The sequence below is a fragment of the Miniopterus natalensis genome, chromosome 4, assembly GCF_054644295.1.
Source record: "Miniopterus natalensis isolate mMinNat1 chromosome 4, mMinNat1.hap1, whole genome shotgun sequence".
NCBI lineage: Eukaryota > Metazoa > Chordata > Mammalia > Chiroptera > Miniopteridae > Miniopterus > Miniopterus natalensis.
In genome coordinates this window covers 72,567,658-72,586,614 of record NC_142084.1, presented here as the reverse complement: position 1 = coordinate 72,586,614, position 18,957 = coordinate 72,567,658, and the positions used below count along the sequence as shown (strand labels likewise).

The following is an 18,957-nucleotide window of genomic DNA, read 5'->3' as shown; positions in this document are numbered from 1 at the left end:
CGCGGGGAGGCCAAGACCGCAAAAGGACCGGGTAGCAGCTGTGGCGACCTTTGCGCGGGGCGGGGCGGGCCCGGGCTGGGCCGAGTCCCTGGCAACCTCCCGCCCTGAAGCGCGGCGGCGGCGGAGTCGAGAGCCCAGGAGGTCGTGAGGGGCCGTGCCGGGGTCGGGGCACCGCTGCTATGGACATCCCGCCGCTGGCGGGCAAGATCGCGGCTCTGTCGCTTGGCGCCGTCCCTGTGTCCTACGCGCTCAACCACGTCTCGGAGCTCTCACAGTGCGTGCGGGGGGCGGGGGACAGCGGGCCGCGCTGGGGTGCGTGGAAGGCGCGGGGGAGAGGAGGCACCCCAGGTGGGGCTGGCTCCGGACGAACCCTGAGCCCCTGGCCATTCCCGCCAGGGGTCTGGGTCAGAACCCTCAACCGGGAGTCCTCTTTCCGCTGGACCCCGAGGCTGGGGGTTGGGGGCGCCCCTGAGACGTTTGTGACCGGGGGAGTAGGAACTTTCAGAAGCAGAGCACCCCCACACAGGGCAGGGTTTTGGAGGTTTCTCGGGTTTTCCCAGAGATGTGCCCAGCATAGACTCCAAAGTCGCCAAGGGTCAAAGTATTGCCCCAGATAAGGCCCTGGTGACCTGGCTCTTGCCACACAGGTTCTGCTGTACCACCCCTACCAGGCAGTGCCTCCATTTCCTGTTTAAGGCCTGGGACTTTCTTCAGGACTAGCCTACCCTGTCCCTAGCCTCAGTTTCCCCATACATGCCTCATACTTCCCTGTCTCTGTCTCCTAACCTTAGCCCTGGGTCCTGTGGATCTAGCCACTGGGCACCAGGCATCAGCAAAACCCCTCACACTACTAAACCCAGCTCAACCAAGAATGGGTTGGAGCGAGTCTTGACCATGGGGTTGGCTCCTTGTGTATAAAGTCCTGGCTCCAACCCTCTGGACCTCAAGTGTTCCAGATTGCCTCTGGGAGCCTCAGTTTCTTCACTGTGTAATGAACATAATCCTAAATCTCATCCCATAGTTAGAGTTAAGGATCACGAATTGTGTACAGAATCTGGTACGGTCCCATCTGATTACTATAATTGTCATTGTTGGTCAGATGGGGCCAGGAATGGGGATCCTAGCCATTAGAGGGATTCCAGAGAAGGTAGGGTTCTGCAGAGAATAGAGGGAAGGGGAGAATGTGTGACCTTGGGTAGATCTGCCCTCTCTGGGCCTTGCCGAGTGTTGGGGGCTTCCTGGAAACCTGGCTTCTATGCAACTGGTTGACCTGTCTTATCAGGTCAGTCGGGACAGATCAGGGTAGGGGTGGGGTGGACTTTAGCTGGGAGGAGTCAGGAGCTTCACACAGTGAGGTAGGTGTACAGAGCTGGGCACTAGAGACCATTTGGCAGGCGTGGGCGCTGGGTCTGGCCACAGAGAGGCTCAGTGCTGTAGAATGACTGAGTGAATTGAGTCAAATATATCAGCAAGTGGTGGGATAAATCATACAATCAGAAGGGGTTGACAGATGCCCTGTCTACCTGGTCCGGCAATACTCTTTTCGGAGGAGTCAGAGAAGGCTTCCTGGAGGAGGAACAATGTAGATGGGCTATGAAGGGTGGGTAGAAGTTTGCCATCTGGAAGGAATTTCCAGGAGGCGGAAAAAGCTGGGGTAAAAGCCAGGTGATGGGAAAGGGCAGTGTAAGGGAAGGGCTTTTCTGAATGGACAGGTGCTTCAGCCTCATCACCTGGAGCTTCCTGGAGTCTGCTCTTGCCCTCACCAGGGTAGGATGGGGCCTCAGCACTGGGTCTGGCCTCCCTGACTTGGTTTTTCTCTTCACAGCCCCCTTGGGGTGGCCTTGATGAGTGCCCTGATCCTGGGTCAGCTCTTTGTGGCTATCTATAGCCTGTCCCGAGGGGACATGTACTACGATCCACTCTATGCTGGTGAGTCAGTGGGAAGGTTGTAGGGAAGAGAATTGTGTGAGCAAGGGCTTCTCTATCACACTGGTGGGGGGGGCATTGAAGGGCTCCTATACAACTGGAGAACTTCAGAATGAAAAACCCCCATTGACTGGGGAACCTCAAAGGGCCCTCCTGTTCAGACTTGGGGCTCCTGAGAGCAGGAACTGTCTTTTCATCACTCTGGGGTCCCCTGAAGGCAGGGACAGTGCATCTCCCAAACTGGAAACCCCAAAGGCAAGGATTATGCCTCTGCTTGAGGGAGGGTTGTGGTTCATGTGACCTGTGGAATGGGAACTGGAAGTAGTTGGGTCAAGAGTCAATGATTGGATCTGGGTCCCTGCCACAGCCTCAGGCCCGGCCCATACCCAGAACTGCTCTGAAACTCTTCTTGCAGTGTTTGCAGTCTTTGCCTTCACCTCGGTGGTAGATTTCCTTATCGCTCTCCAGGAAGATGGCTACATAGTGGGCTTCATGGAGTTCTATACCAAAGAGGTACGTAGGGGTCAGTCTGGGATACCCCCTGCCTGGCTGCTTGTCTGAGCCCTGCACCTGCCTCTGCAGGGTGAGCCATACCTGCGCACTGCACACGGAGTCTTCATCTGCTACTGGGATGGCATCGTTCACTACCTCCTTTACCTGGCCATGGCTGGTGCCATCCGCAGAAGGTGCGAGGGATGGGTGGGGTAGCACCTGGACCCTGGGAAGCAGGTCAAGTCATCATGTGGGGTCTCAGGCTGGGGTGGAGCCAGAAGTAGGGGAAATTCGGAGGCCTCTTTAGGGCTCCAGCCAGGTGTGGCTGGGAGAAGGTTCTGGGGAATGTCACAGGTGACAGAGGTGGTCGGCTCTCTTCTCGTATGACTGTGCACCTGGGTAGCCACTTCTGTCCTTGGATAGAGAGTCTGACTGTTCATTCCCTCATTTAACTTCCTGTTGTCCCTTTCATCCTGAGCAAAACTGGGAAAGACCCAGAGCTGGGGAGCCCAGGGTGCACCCTGGGTCCTGGCTAGTGGTCTAAGACCAGGGATGGGTATCTACTTGCCATCCCTTCATTTCCCACCCAGGAAGAGGTACCGGAACCTTGGACTGTACTGGTTGGGGTCCTTTGTCATGAGCATCCTGGTGTTTCTCCCAGGAAACATCCTTGGTAAGGACTTGGCTTTGGGGAATCCCACCTCCCCAAGCTGGGTCACTGCCTTGCACCTAGAACCCACACTGGGTCCTCCATTCCCTCCCCAAGGTCTGCAGGGGGCCCCACATGCCTGTCCATGCATAGCCTAAGCCAGCAGCCTGCCTGCCTCTCCCCATTTCTTCTTGGAGGGATGTTTCCAGGGGGAGCCAAGAACAGCTAAAGTGTAGGAGCTGTGTTATCAGGTAAATTGAGGTAGGCCAGTCTAAGGAGCATGGACATCACCTTGTGGGCACTGGAGAACCACACGTGATAAAGCTTGAGCAAGTAGAAAAAGAAAAAAAATAAAGAAAAGAAGAAGGGAAAAAGAAAGCTTGAGCAAGTATGGTATTTGTGAATTGTGACTTCCATTCAGGGACTCTGGCATGGCCCACCTAAATTAGGGCCCACCCAGGCATGGGAGATCCTTAGTAAGGGTTACTTGTCTCTCCTACCATGACAGGGAAATACGGCTCAGAGATCAGGCCTGCCTTCTTCCTTACCATCCCCTATGTGCTGGTCCCATGCTGGGCTGGCATAAGGGTCTTCAACCAGTCCCGGGCACCAACCTACTGCACCCCCAATGTAGTAAGTACCTTGCCCCCAGACAGGCCTGTGTCCACTTACCTCAGTCTCCCCCATTTGAGTTGTTTTTGGTCAAAAACATTATCTCGTTGGAAGGATCTCCTTGGTCATTAGGAAAGAAGGGATGAGCCTTTATGGAGTGCCTGTTGGACTGTCAACTTCTCACAGTCTCTCTCCCATGAGCAGGTGCAGGAGGAGCAAAGAAAGGGCCTCCTGCAGCGCCCAGCTGACCTGGCCCTCGTCATATACCTCATCCTTGCTGGATTCTTCACCCTCTTCCGGGGCCTTGTGAGTCTGGCTAGTCTACCCCTCTCCTGCCTTCAGCCTCCCTCCCTGGCCTTCCCTTCCCACATATGTTTACTCAGTGCAAAAGGGTCACTGCTCTCCCATCTCATCATCAGGGAAGTTCTTCATTGAGTCTGACCTGAGTGTTTTATCACAAAGCCCCACTCCCTGTAGCCTTCTCCCCAGCTCCAGAGTCTGAGCTGACTCTGGAGCTGGGGAGGGCAGAGTGAGGGGTGTGGGCCTCGCCTGGGAGAAGGCTTCTTGTGGGAGGGATGTTTGAGGTGAGTTGTTGGTCTGTCTGTTGGCCCCAGGTGGTGCTTGACTGCCCCACAGATGCCTGCTTTGTCTATATCTATCAGTATGAACCATATCTGCGGGACCCTGTGGCCTACCCAAAGGTGCAGGTGAGGAAAGGACCATGATCTTGTCATGCGTAGGGGTCCACTGGGCTTCTTTGAAGCAGGTGCTAAAAATATAAATCAAACTGGCAGAAGCACAAATGGAATTACTGTCCTATCAAAAAAGTATAGGCATAGTCTCAGGTGTGGCTGGATCTGGGAGCTCAAGGAGAACTCTGTCTCTGGGCTCTGCTTTCCTTGCATGGGCTCCACTCCCAGGTGGCCCCTTTGTGGGATGGCAGAGAGAGCCTTGAGCAGCTCCAGGCTTCCTTCTGCACTTCTTAGCTACCCCAGAGGAACGTGAGTCCTTATCTCCCCAGAGCTTAAGTACAAGTGGCAGGCAGTCTCTGATTGGCCAGGTTTGAATCACATGACCATCATGTAGCTGATCATTTTGGCCAGGAGTTAAGGTGGGTGGGCTTGGTGGGTGTGTGGGGGGAGTGAGGCATGGGGGGGATCCCAAAAGGAAACAGAGGTGCAGGTTGCACAGGGTAGGATATACAGAGAGCCTCCATCCTGGGTGGGGTCAGAGGCTAGCCAGATCCTCCGCCCCCTCCTGAAGGGTCTCGGGAGATCCATCTGGAGCATCTGCTCATCTTGTTGGCTGTATGCCCCCAGATGCTGGTGTATATGTTCTATGCATTACCCTTCTATGGCCTGGCTGCCTATGCCCTTATCTTCCCTGGCTGTTCCTGGCTGCCTGACTGGGCCTTGGTGTTTGCTGGAGCCATCGGCCAGGTGAGGTGGGGTAGGGTGTTGGGGGGGAGGGAGAGTGGGTACATAGGAAGAAAGTTGCTGCCTACCCATCAATTTCTTTTGTGCTCTTCCTGAGCAGGGTGGTGCTGGGCCCCTGAGAGGCCTAGCCCCAGGTCAGTACCCCAGGATTCCCTAGCCTTGAGAAGAAAGAGCCAGACACAGATTCCCCTCAACCCTATGGGGTCAGGATTGAAGAGAGGGAGAGATAGAGGCTGAGAGGAATTACAGAGGGGACAGATTTCTTAAAAGAGAGGGCATAGGAACTGGGCTTAGACAAATGAGTATGAGTTCACCAGGCAGGAAAGGGCATTCCAGGAATGGGAATAGCATAAGGAAAGGCACAGAGGGGGGCAGTGATAAAGGCAGAGGCAAGAGAAATTGGCAGCTAGATGCTGAGGGTTTTGAACTCTGACATTGGGGGCTTGTGTGTAGAAAGATGGAGAGCTATAGGTGGTGTCTGAACAGTGGAGGACTCAGAGTGTGTGTGCGGGGGGGGGGGTATTTCTGGGTTCCTCATGGGATATGATAAAGGCTGGGCCAAGGTCAGAGCAGTGGGAACCAGGAGGACATCTATGGGGTAGAATCAACAAGATTTGTGTCAAGGGCAGCTGCCTGGGGTGGGGAAGAGCTGGACCCAGGTTTGAGAGATGGGGTGCAGGGTCCAGCAGACAGAGTGAACATGGTTCTGGTTAGGCAGCTGGGGAGAAGCTCACAGACAGATGTACAAGGACAAACAGGACCTGTAGGGACAGGGATATTTAGAGACAGACAGATGGACTGGACAGGGGAGACAGGTAGGTCAGCAGAGCCAGCGAGATGGGGACGGGGACCCTCTGGGCTCCCCAGGATGGAATGTTGGTGGTGCTGGGACTGGTTCTCTTCCAGCTCCTGACATCTATCCTCCCTGTGTGGCCATCAGGCGCAGTTCTCACACATGGGTGCCTCCATGCACCTGCGCACACCCTTCACCTACCGTGTGCCAGAGGATGCCTGGGCCTGCTTCTTCGTGTGCAACATGCTGTATGCGCTGGGCCCCCACCTGCTGGCCTACCGTTGCCTGCTGTGGCCAGCCTTCTTCCTGCGCCTGAACCCAGGCTCCCCAGCCTCCCACAAGAAGCAGCACTGAGGGGGCCCATGGGACTCCCCAGGACTCCTTTAACACACCCAGCTGGCCCTGCCCCCAGAAGGATGGGCTGGGTTTTTTAGAAGCAGGAGGTACATCCCTGGTGTCTTTGTTTTTGGCTATGGTGGTTTCAAGGCCAGCGGGTGGGATGAGAGACCCAAAAGCCAGGTGTTCAGACAGAGGGCCACAGCCATGCTCAGCTGTCACTGGTCCCTAACCCCTACTGATTCTTTTACTCCCTTGCCAAATTTATCCATTTCCCCCATGGATCCTTTTACTAAAAGCCCTTTTGATGCCCAAAATGTTGCTGCCTGAGTGTTTCAGAGGGCAGGGGTGAGGGACTATCTTCTCAGACCCCACAAAGGCCCACCATCACTGCCAGTGTGATTGTCAGGAGCTGAAGGTGCCAGACAGCAGAAGTCTGCCTCTGGTTGGTGTGCACAGCTCCACTTTCCAAATGGGGAAAATAGAGGCTTGGGGAGGATCAGAACCTGCCTGAAGTCACAATCAGGACAAGAGCCTGATGAATTATAATAATAGTATGGCACCATTATTAAGCACCTACTATTTACCATGCTGAGGGTTAACCTCACATACTATAATATGCTGGATCTCAGCCCATATTCCAGATGGGGAAACTGAGCCTGCAGGAGGTGAAGGTCCTAGTCTGAGGTCATACGTCCCGATGCAACTGAGCTAGGAACCAAGCCCTGGCCAGTTCAAGCACAAAGCCCATAACCCTTTCTCTGCTGTCTGGTTGGCTCGTACTTTGGGGAAACAGCCTGGGGAGGCAGGCAGTCAAGAGGTTGGGGGAAGAGCTCATTGTTTCCTGGTTTGATTATTGAACCTGGGTGAAAGGCAGGTTCAGGGGTGACAGACCCAGAGAAGGGTCAGGGGCTTGATCAGACTCCCCTGCTCCTCACCCCTGCCAACACTTATTAGGCATCTATTGTATGTCTAGCCACTGGACCTTCACCAAAGAATCAGTACTCCATGTCCCAGAGGTGGAAACAGGTTCAGAGAGACCAAACTGTCTTCTAAGGTCTCAGAGTGGGTGAGGGGCAGAGTTGGATTTGGGTCTGTTGCTGCACGAGTGGGTGACTGTTGTGGGGCCCCCACCACGCAGAATGAGCCCCTTTTCCATACCAGAGCCCAGGACAACGGGATGGGCACCCAGTGGAAAACGGGGAACACAGACCTGCAGGCCCCTTTCTCCGGTTACTCAGCTCCCTGCCCACGCAGGGTATCTGAGGTGGACGACTCCTGCGTTTTAAACATGGTTAAACTGAGCCCCAGAGAGGTTCCTCCGCGGGCCTACAGTCAGCCAGAAAGGGTAGGGAACTGGTTCTGCTCTCGCTATCCAGCGTGTTCCTTCCCCCGCCCGCTCCCGGGTTTCCTTTCCGCCGAGCTCGCGCCTCCGCTTTCCCTTTAACAACCCCCCACCCCTACCCTCGCCACCTTGTCCGCCTCCCTCCTCCCCTTGCAGGCAGTCGCCCGGATTGCGCCCGCTGAGACCTGCCTAGTCCTTCCTGTAAGTGCCAGGAGAGCAGTCCTGGCGCGTAGGGTCCGCTCGGCGCCGGCCGTACGGGCAGCATGGTGAGTGCGGCCACCTCACGGGTCCGGGTAGGTCCCTCTCTGGGATTCTGCCTCTGTTTCTACGCCCCTCCGTGTTTCTCTCTCCAGTCCCTCTCCCTCTCCCATCCCTTCTGTCTCCTGACCTCCTTCTCGAACTCTCTGCGTCTCCCTCTTTTTTTCCTGATTTCTTTTTTCTTCCTCTCTGAGTCTCTCTGTCTCTCGCTACCCCAGCGTCTCCCTCTTGTCTGTGTTTCTCTCCTCTCTCTCTCTCTCTTCCTTTTCGGTCTCTGGCGCTCCCTCTGCATCTTTGTCTCTCCCTCTGCATGTTTCTCTCCGACTTTTCTTCCTCTTCTTACTCCCTCTCGCTCTCTCTCCCGTCTTCATCTCTCCCTGCTTTTCTGTCCCTTTCCCTTCTCTCTCTCACTCTTTCGTCTCTCTGTGTCTCTGTGTCTCTCCCTCTCTCCACGACTTCCCCGCACCCGTCCCCCCACCCCCGGCCGGGTTTGCTGCAGTCTCCTGGCGCAGGAATAACCTTGCCGCCGCCGCCGCTCCGGCCCCTCCCTCCTCCCGCTCGCTCTGCTCCGGCGCGAAAGAGAAGGGGGCGGGGCTCCGAGCTCCGAGTTGAGGTTGGGGGATCGGGCGGGACTGAAGGAAGGTGAGTTCAGGGGCGTGGGCTCTGCACTAGAGCGAGGGTAGGAGGTCGCAGGAGAGGGAATGGGGACGGGGGGCATTGCCAGCCAGGTTCCTCTGGGACCCTAGCCGAGGACGAGGGTGGCACTTGAGAAGTTCTCGCTGCGGAGGAGGGCCAAGGGGCTAGTCTTCCTAACGGCAAAGGCCAGGAGGTTGGACTGAGTGCCCGATGCCCCCAGGTGTGGGCCCCGTCGGCCCTCGGTGCCTGCGCGCTCTGGGCTGCGGCCTGGGGAGTCTTGCTGCTTGTGGCCCCCGCAGGGGCGCAGCGCGGCCGGAAGAAGGTCGTACACGTGCTCGGTAAGTCAGCGAGCAGTGGCCAAGTGTGATCGCCAGGGTGCATGGACGGGGTAGGGGTGGGGGGATTGGGCGTTCCTGAAGGCCACAGTCACCCCAGCTCCTCCCCCTCCCAGTTCTCCTCCCTGAGCCCCTTTACCCATTTGGTTTACCCCCACTCAAGTTTAATAACCACATCCCCTTCCAGGGCCCCCCTCCCTAGGTTTCCCACCCCACCCCTAGGACCTCTTCTGAACCCTTCTTGGTCGCCCACAGAGGGCGAGTCGGGCTCGGTGGTGGTGCAGACAGCGCCCGGGCAGGTAGTCAGCCACCGGGGTGGCACCATCGTCTTGCCCTGCCGTTACCACTACGAGGCAACCATCCACAGCCATGAAGGTGTCCGCCTCAAGTGGACTAAAGTGGTGGAGCCGCTGGCCTTTACCGATGTCTTCGTGGCGCTGGGCCCCCAGCACCGGGCGTTTGGCAGCTACCGCGGGCGGGCAGAGCTGCAGGGCGATGGTCCTGGGGACGCCTCCTTGGTTCTCCGAAATGTGACGCTGCAGGACTATGGGCACTATGAGTGCGAGGTCACCAATGAACTAGAAGATGACACTGGCATGGTCAAGCTGGACCTGGAAGGTGACCAATCTGTGGGCAGGATGAGACACATTTCTAAGGGAGGAGAGGGGAGGGTATTGCAAGGAAGAGAAACTAAATCTTTGGCCTGAAGGATTTTAGAAGCTTGGTGGAGTGAGTTTGATTCAGAGTGATTTTTGCTACCCAGGAACACTATAATGTCTAAAAGGGTGCTGGTGGCATCTAGTGGGTAAAGGCCAGGGATACTGTGATATATACCACAAAGCACAGGACAGTCCTCCACAGCAAAAAATGACCCAGTCCAAAATACCAATAATGATGATGTTGGGAAACCCTGGAATAGGATTCAGGCACAGTGAGATCCAGGCACTCACACCATGTCAGGAATCCGTCCCTCAGCTCTGCTTCACTGGATGGGTTTTCCTCTTGCAAGTTTCCTCTGATGATACTAAAAATTCGTGGCAGGCTTCCACCCTCCCAGCTTAGCAACTGATTTTCTAGAAGTGCTAGAGTCTCAGAGTTGTCATTCATTGGGCCCAGCTTTTGAGTCATGGGCCCATCTCTGGCTGGGAGACTGGGGGTGCTCTGATTGGCTGACAGTGGAACTGGGAGGTGGTGTTTCTATCTGAAGAATTCCCTTCCACCTGGTTTGCCTTCTTCAGTCATTTAGAAGATGCTTGGAAAGAGTTTAGGGCCTTCACTTGCCAAACTTCCCAATGATAGCAAATAACAACAATAATAGCAGCAGTTCTCCTTCACTGGGTGTTTTCTATATGCCAGGCACTTGGTAAAGAGCTCTCTGGAGTTTCTCATTTAATTTTCCCGACCCCCCTGAGGATGATTCAACTGGCTCAGAGAGGTTAGACCCTTGCCAAGGGCATATCATAATGAGTAGCAGAGCCAGGACTTGAATCCTGGTCTGTCAGGCTCCAGGTCTTCTCCCAGGCCCCTTGTTTGTCTCCTTCCTGCATCTGCTGAGAGTACCCAACTCACCCCCAAGGTCCGCCCTTCAAACACAGACAGAACACTCGTGAGCTGAATTGACTGCGAATCTGATGAGGGATGAGTTATAACGACTGACGGTGGAAGGTACTGCCCTGAACAATGCTGGGGATCAAAGGGAGTTTTGCCCAGGGTCAACCTTTGAGGGGTTCCCAGTGTGGGGGAGCCAGCACATAGACATTCCCAGCCTTGTGGACTCAGGGCTTGATTAGAGGGAAGGCCCCAGTGCTGGGAGAGAATGTCAGAAGCACAATGGAGGAGGGTTGTGGGAGCTGGGTTTTGAAGGATGAATAGGAGTTCAACAGGTGGAAAGAACATGAGCAAATGTCTCCAGCGGTGGAAAGGGGGTAGACATGATCAAGTATGTTAAGGAGGGTCAAGTGAACCAAGCTTAAGGCAAAGGGAGCCATAAGGGGTGTGAGCTGGAAAAAGCATGGTCAGGTCTGAGACCAGAGTGAGGGATGGACTAGAAGATCTAGGTTGAAGAGACACAGGACACCCCAGATGTCAGGTGGGTGGGGGATGGTTGGGGAACCTGAGCTGACCCCTATGTGTCCTCCCAGGCGTGGTCTTCCCTTACCACCCGCGTGGAGGCCGCTACAAGCTGACCTTCACAGAGGCACAGCGCGCATGCGCAGAGCAGGATGGCATCCTGGCGTCGGCTGAGCAGCTACACGCGGCCTGGCGCGACGGCCTGGACTGGTGCAACGCCGGCTGGCTGCGCGACGGCTCGGTCCAGTACCCGGTCAGCCAGCCCCGGGAGCCCTGCGGCGGCCTGGGCGGGGGCCTCAGCGCTGGGGTTGGCGGAGGTTCCTCCGGGGGCGTGCGCAACTATGGCTACCGCCATAACGTGGGGGAACGCTACGACGCCTTCTGCTTCACGTCCAACCTCCCGGGTGCGTAGGCTCCGCCCCTGGGAAGACGCGCTCTCCTCCCGAGACATGTCTCTTCCGCGTCCCCCTACCTGTCAGTTTGTTTTTCCCACCCCATCCCCAGTTTCCTCTCTCCCACCCTTGCCTTCTGGGGGACAGACCAGGAGATCCCTTCCCTGAGACTGCCACACCGCGTAAATCAACGCTGCTCGCGCCTAGGCTGGGGTCCCGGGTAGCCGGGCAGGGCATGCTCTTTAATCTCGAGGCTGACGTCCTAGGCTGCAGGGTGGCGGGGGGGGGGGGGGGGGAGTCCTGAATCTCCAGGGGGCCAGGTCGGGAGAGCGGCTCTAACCACTCCCCCAACCCCCCTCAGGACGCGTATTCTTTCTGAAGCCCCTGCGTCCGGTCCCCTTCTCTGGAGCAGCGCGTGCGTGTGCAGCGCGCGGTGCTTCTGTGGCCAAGGTGGGGCAGCTGTTCGCCGCGTGGAAGCTGCAACTGCTGGACCGTTGCACCGCAGGCTGGCTGGCAGATGGGAGCGCGCGCTACCCCATCGTGAACCCCCGCGCGCGCTGTGGCGGCCACCGGCCGGGCGTCCGCAGCCTCGGCTTTCCCGACCCTGCGAGAAGACTCTTCGGCGTCTACTGCTACCGCGCGCCTGGCGCACCCGACCCAGCTCCTGGGGGCTGGGGCTGGGGCTGGGCCGGAGGCGGCGGCTGGGCCGGAGGAGCACGTGACCCGGCTGCCTGGACCCCACTGCGCGTCTAGGCCCCGGCGCGGAGGGCTGGGGGTTTGGGGGCTGGCTGAGTTCCCTGTTGTCCCCTGGAGACGGACCACGCCTCCTGCCGTACCCTGCAGGCTGACCAGGCTCCTATGATCACTGACCACACCCCCAGACTGGCCAGTCCAAGGAGACAAGTCCCCTGGAGGCTCCCGGACACAGACCAACCTCCCCTTTCTCGGACAGTGGATTTCCCCTCCTCCTCTGACTTTCTCCAGCAGAGCAGACACACCCCCTGAAGGACAACAGACCCCAAGATCTCTTGAAGACTACTCCTCCTAAGGTCACCCGGACACAGACGGAACCACTGTGGTTACCTGGAGGCTGAAACCCCTGAGATTATCTGGAGACTGGCCGCATGCCCTCTGCATCTCCCTGGAGACTGAAGACTTAACAGTCACTTGGCAACTGAACCATCCTCCCATCACCTGTAGAGAAACTAAAAACCGCAGATTTCTACAGGTGGACCTGTGGGCTCCTGTCCTCTTCCCCAGGGTGACCTGGAAATTGGTTACTCCTATCATTGCTCCCCCCACACACACATTCCCTGAAATTTTCACAGTAACAGACCAAGTTCCCAGGTCACCATCGAGAACAGCCCCATCCCTCCAGTTTCAGAAAAGACTACCTTTTGTCACTGCTAAGACAGATTGAAACGCCCCAACTGGCTCGCATGACTGGCTGCCCCACCCTCAGGTATCTCTCTGGAAGGGCAAGTCCACCCTCACCCGTCCTCCTTTTTCCTGGCTGTCACCAAAGAGACCATCCCTAAGGACACAGGGGCCCCATAAGATCCATGCTACGAAGGCAAGCCACCCCACTTCCCATTGTCACCAGCCCAGCTTTTACCTGTCACCTAGAGGCACACAGCGCTTCCCTTGTCAATCACACCCATGGAGATAGTGCCTCCCTCCTCTAGCTGTAACCATGGATACCACACATTCCCATCTCACCAACTCCCATCCCAGAGTCCTACAACTCCACTTCAGTTGTCCCCACCCTGGCCAACAGCCATGGAGACCACCCTCCCTCCAACTGTCCAGAGAGTGAACCAACATTCGGTTCTGCTTTCACCATGGAAACAGGCTGCCCTTTATCCAGGCCCACCCCAGCTCCTTGCCACCCTCCAAGTTCCACACCTATTGCCATAGAGACCAAACTGGAGTGTGAGGTAACAGAACACCTGTCTCCCTAGGCTTTTCCTTGTTGGCAGGGCCCTTCCCACCAAGTTGTCACCATAGAGACTGTTAATGTCATCCCCATGACAACAGACCCCCCCTTCTCTCAGGAACTTCTCACCATGGGCGGGAGCTGCACCCTATAGGGCTTAATGGCTGCCCCTTCACCAGGTGGGCTCAGCAGCAGGCAGCCTCCCTAGACAGGGCTGGATTTCTGGAGCTGCTGGACACCCTCCAATTGCACGTTAACTATATCCCAGACAGCAGCTGTGCACAGCACACCCTTGGGACACCCAGGTGTTTTCATTGCCTCTGTACAAATGAGCAAACCCAGGCACTGGCATGCCTTGGCCCTTTGAGCTGTGCAAGCACTGGGCTCCCCTTTTCCTCTCTAAGATCCCATCCCCATTCTCACCAAGCTCTTCTCTCCTTCCCTAACACCACCCCCCAATTTTCTCCTTAGAAATCCAGGAGAGATAGAATGTCTTAAACCTCAAAATCCACTTTGAGCTCCAGGTTTTAAGGGGAGATTCTTTTTTTTAAAAAAAAATTATTGATTTTAGAGAGAGAGGGAGGGAGAGAGAGAGAGAAAAGAAACCACATTGATTTGCTCCACTTATGTATGCATTCATTGATTGATTCTTCTTTGTGCCCTGACCAGGAATCAAACCTGCAGCCTTGGTGTATTGGGATGATGCTCTAACCAACTGAGCTCCCTGGCCAGGGCTTAAGGGGAGATTCTTGCTAAGAAGTCAGGACCCAGCCAAACTCCCCAGTGTAGAGAACCAATCTGCCATGGGAAATCCCAATTCTATGGTCTTGCCTGGAGTAGCACTGAGGACCCTCCTAGATCCCTCTTTACTGTCCCATCCATCTCGAGGAAACCCATCTGTGGGTTGGGAACCAGGTTAGCTTGGGTTCTAATCCTGCCTGTGACCAAGTGGCAAAACCCCTGAGCCTATTTCCTTCTCTGTACCAGGGCTGTTCTGAGGTCCCAGTGAGTTCAAAGCATACAGAAGAGATCAATATTTATTTTTATTTTTATTTTTTATGAATGAGAAAAAGAGGCAGCCAGTGAATAATTAACTTCAAAATGCAGTCTGGTGGCCCTGGCCAGTTTGGCTCAGTGGTTAGTGTGTCGGCCCACGTTTGCAGGCTCGGTCCCCAGCCCCTGCAGGATGCAACCAATCAATGTGTCTCTCTCACACCGATGTTTCTCTCTCGCTCTCTCTTTCAAGCCCCCTCCCTCCCTTCCACTCTCTCTGAAAAGCAATGGAAAAAAATATCGTTGACTGAGGATTAAAAAATCACAAAAAAACAAAATGCAGTTTGGTGGACAAAATGTTTCCCAGTGCGGGGTACTTGATGATAATTCAGTCAGAAGTCTCCCGTCATTTCTCAGGACCACATCCCACTCCTCAGTCTCCTCTCCCTTTGCCCATCCGCCCCGCCCCCCCCCCCCCCCCCACTTTTCTTTGAGCTACCCCGATGAGCCTGGCCCTGCTCAGGCCTGTCGTGATTGGGTCACTGACAAACCCAGTGGTTCCTCTTAATACCCAGGCAGGAAGTGTGTGAAACTGAATGGGGAGTTCCCACTTCAGGAAGGCAGAGAGGCTACAAATTTTCCCAAAGTGTAGGTGGAGTGGGGTGGGGGTAGTATGGGCTGAAGAATATTGGGAGTTTCTGGGATACAAACAAAGGGACAAGAGAAAAAAGTGTGATTTGGTTGTAAATGTGAGATGGTCGATGTAACTGCTCATCCTTCAATACCGGACTTGACCAAGCTTCCAGATGCAAACCATTCCTCTAAATGCAGAGTCCAGCTCCTTGGTTAGACTGCCTTGGGCTCCAGCTGGGCCTTAGCCTCCTCAAATAGGGGACTGGTGAGGGGCATGTTTCCAGAGATTTGTGCATAGGAGTTCTTTCATCCTGCCTTTTCCCGGCTGGCATCCTTTCTCCCACCATTCTAGCTCCTTGATTTCCGGTGTGTATGTAACTCTCTCCTCACATAAGATATGGAGGAACTGACTCCACCCCCTTCCAGCTCAGCCAATGAATGATATGGCCCATCTCCCTGGGCAGCCTTGATTGGTCCAGGGATGGACTCGGACCCATGCAGACCAATGAGATGTAGTCCCTGGGATTTTGGTGGGTGATTGGGAACCTCCCTTCTACTGGGGTCACTGCACTGTTGGAGCCCACCAGGGTCCACCAGGAGGACAGCTAAGGGATGGCAACTAGCATGGAACACTCCCTGAAGCCAGGTATTCAGAAAAACGTCTCTGTCTCTCTCTTTCTCTCTCTCTCTCTCTCCTCCCTCTCCTCCCTCTTCCCCCTCTCCCCCCCTCATCCTCTACCACCCAGTTTACTTACCAGAGACATACAAAGTTCCTTACCTGTCCCTCCAGAGCTGTTTTATGTTCAGTCAAGCAGACATACATATATGTTTCTTTCCCCCACTTTTACACAAATGTTGGCAGCATATACTTTCTTATATTGTAAAATTTATATAACATAAAATTCACCATTGTAAACGTTTTAAAGTGTTCCATTCAGTGGCATTTAGCACATTTATAATGTGCAAACCATCCGGCTCCAAAACATTTTCATCACCCCAAAAGAAAGCCCACCCCCCATTAAGCAATTACTCCCCATTCTTTCCTCCCCCCACTGCCCTGGCAAATGCTAATCTACTTTCTGCATCTATGGATTTGCCTATTCTAGATATTTCATATAAATGAAATCAAACAATATATGTCCTTTTGTGTCTGGCTTCTTTCACTCAGCTTAATGTTTTTGAGGTTCATCCATGTTGTAACTTGTATCAGTGCTTCATTGTTTTTATGGCCGAATAATATTCCATGGTATGTACAGACCACATTTTATCAGTTGGTGGGCATTTGGGTTTTCCACCTTTTGGCAGTTTGTGAGTAACACCACTGCTATGAACATTTGTGTACCATATGCACTTTAAAAGTAACTCTTCTTTTACTTAGTAATGTATTTTTGAGATAGTTTCCATCAACATGTAAGGATTCCCCCAAAACATTTTTTGAAGGTTGGCAGAGTTTGCATTGTTTGGTTGCACCATAATTTTTACAGCCACTCTCCTGTGGACACTTAGTTTCCCATATTTTGCTGTTAGTAATAAGCACCCACATCATCTCACACAAGTACAACTGGAGGATGCTATCAGTTGATCGATCAAGGGGTCAAAACTTGCCATTTTGATAGTGATCTCCACCCCTTCTTAGAGGTGGGCCCAATTTATATCCCATCAGTAATAGATGTACTTGCTGTCTCCACACGTTCTCCCCAGCATCGTGTTATCACTTTTTACCTTAGCCAACATAAGTGAAGGTGGTATCTCACTGTGGTTGTCACTTGCAGTTCTCTTATGTGTGAAGCTGAACATTCTCCTCTTTGATCTTAGGTGCAGGTGGTTGAGTAAATCATAAACCACTGTCAGTTTAGGTATATTGTCATCATTGGTCTATGCAAAGCTTCCTCTCTTGGTAGATTTGTTTATTCTCTTTTTTAAAAATATGCTCTTCTTTATCTTGGTGTTGATGCGAAATGTGTGTTATTTTGTTTGGCATATGTTGTAGTTTAAGAGCCATCTGTATTTCCTTTTCTGTGAATGTTTTGTTCATATCCTTTGCACACTTGGCTGATGGATTATTAAGCTTTCTTTTTCCTATTGATTTGTAGGAGCTCTTTATTTATGAAGACAAGAAGTCCTTTACCTCTGTTTGAAAATTGTTTCTAAGTTTGGCATTTGCCTTTTGACCTGGCTTATGGTATTTGTTGCCATTATCACTTTTAGAATAAAGCCCCAACTCCTCACTACAGTCCACATGGCCATGAATAGTCCATCTTTTGCCTCTCTGCCCTCACCTCCCTCTACTCTCTATTTCTGTCACTCTACTGTTTCTCAAATGAGCCATGTTCCCTTTTGCAAGAGGATTTTTGCCTTTGCTCTTCCCTCTGCCTGAAACTCTTTTCCTTTCTTCTCTTCCTTGTCTAATTAATGCAACTCCTCCTTTAGATCTCATCTGCCTCCTCTAGGAAGCCTTCCCTGACTACCTCCCAGGTATCATGTCTGTCCTATTTACCACTATCTCCTCAGCACCCAGCACAGTATACAGCTCATAATAGCTTCTCAGTAAGTACCTGCTGAGTGAATGAATGAAGAAAGTGTCAGGAGGTGACAGGCATGTTGAACTGTTAAAATTTTTTATTAAAATGTCCAAGTAGTACATTAATATCCACAGTGTCAGATACTACAGACCCACAGAACACTGCAGCTCACAGCAAAACCAGTGGAACCCAACGCTGTTCACACGCACACACGCATGCCACACATGTGGCACACACAAATACACACATCCCAAAGGAAAAGACCAAAAGACAAGCCACCCACTTTCGAAAAGACCAGAGACCCTCCCACCATGGAGCTGGGGTAGGGGCAGGGCAAGGGGCTGAGGGGACCAAGTCAGGGAGCATAAACTAAGACCCTCCCCAAAAATGTTGCATCCCTAGCCCCCCCAACAAAGGAAAAATTTTTTATGATATGGATGACTGAAGATGTTATTATATTTTTTAAACCAAGAATTATCAAAGCAAGAAGGCAAACCTATAACCCTGGGCTTTCTCAATGATAACCATATGGTAGAACAGTGGGTAATGTCTATAGCAGGGAAGACTGAAGACCCTGTCAAGGCTGAGGGTCTAGTATGCGCTTCTCAATCTTTTTCTCAATCTTTGTGTGTGGGAAGGAGCGCAATCATGTTTCAATCCCTTCCCCAATGTAGAGAGCAGTGTTTAGAGTCAGGCAGAGGCAGGACCAAATCCTTATTTCCCTCTTAGCTGTGACTTCAAGCCAGTGCCTTTCTCTTATCCGAGCCTGTTTTGTCATGTGTAAAATGAGAACATAATGGTTCCTAAGTCAATGGGCTGTTGAGAAGATTCAAGGAGATAGTGTGTAAGTTATTAGTATGGTACCTACTCCAAAGTTGTCAACTATAGTTATTACTTCCCAGGAGGGATATAGGCTCAGTCAACACATTCCTTTCTCTGCTGAACCCTCAGATGGACAGTATATTTGCTTATTTCCCTTTCCTGTAGAGCAGGGTTGGGGAACACCCGGCCGGCTCTGTAAAAGGCCTGCGAAATCATTTGGTCTGGCCCTGCCAAGGCAACTGCAGGCCGGACTTGAAATTCAAGAAACCTAGGAGCTTTTTTCATAGCTAATTTTTAAGTTGATAATTTTGTATGGCCAGCAAATGATGTTATAGCCAAATGCCCTTGGCAGAGAAAAGGTTCCCTGCCCCTGCTGGCAAGTCATTCTTCACTGTGGTTTTCAACACTAATCCAAAAATTTTTACCCAGACTGGAGGGGCTAACAGTAGACAAAACATGGAGGAAAAGCTGTGGATCTTTCCTCCTTGAGATAAGGGAGCTGGGTCCTGGCATTCAGCTTGGAAAGTCCTTCTATAGGTTGCAGATTGGGGGAGGAAGGCCAGGTGAGTTCTTTCCCACTTAAAAAAAGCTTTAAAAAAAACTATGAGAGAAAAATGTGTGTGTGTGTTTCAGTTTTAACACTGCCTCTCTCTACAACATGACTGCAAGCAGATGTCACTACTTCAATTTTTAAGCATTTCTAGTCTTCCAGGCAATGGATGGAGACAGGGACGGGGTGGGTGTAGGGGTAGGACCCAGGGCTGTGCACTA

The 18,957-nt window shown here is 53.2% G+C and overlaps 2 protein-coding genes across 2 annotated transcripts; both read left to right on the top strand.

Moving 5' to 3' along the window:
* The first annotated feature begins 179 nt into the window (after window positions 1-179).
* Window positions 180-6,295, top strand: TM6SF2 (transmembrane 6 superfamily member 2). The gene is made up of 10 exons (XM_016210825.2): window positions 180-274; window positions 1,826-1,929; window positions 2,342-2,439; window positions 2,509-2,612; window positions 3,009-3,091; window positions 3,576-3,700; window positions 3,884-3,985; window positions 4,294-4,386; window positions 4,999-5,118; window positions 6,056-6,295. The coding sequence occupies exons 1-10, from the start codon at window positions 180-182 to the stop codon at window positions 6,260-6,262; spliced, it is 1,131 nt and encodes a 376-aa protein (XP_016066311.1). The 3' UTR covers window positions 6,263-6,295.
* Window positions 6,296-7,852: 1,557 nt separating this feature from the next.
* On the top strand, window positions 7,853-12,033 carry HAPLN4 (hyaluronan and proteoglycan link protein 4). Its single transcript, XM_016210812.2, has 5 exons — window positions 7,853-7,882; window positions 8,704-8,821; window positions 9,074-9,436; window positions 10,960-11,292; window positions 11,642-12,033. The coding sequence occupies exons 1-5, from the start codon at window positions 7,853-7,855 to the stop codon at window positions 12,031-12,033; spliced, it is 1,236 nt and encodes a 411-aa protein (XP_016066298.2).
* The last annotated feature ends 6,924 nt before the right edge of the window (window positions 12,034-18,957 follow it).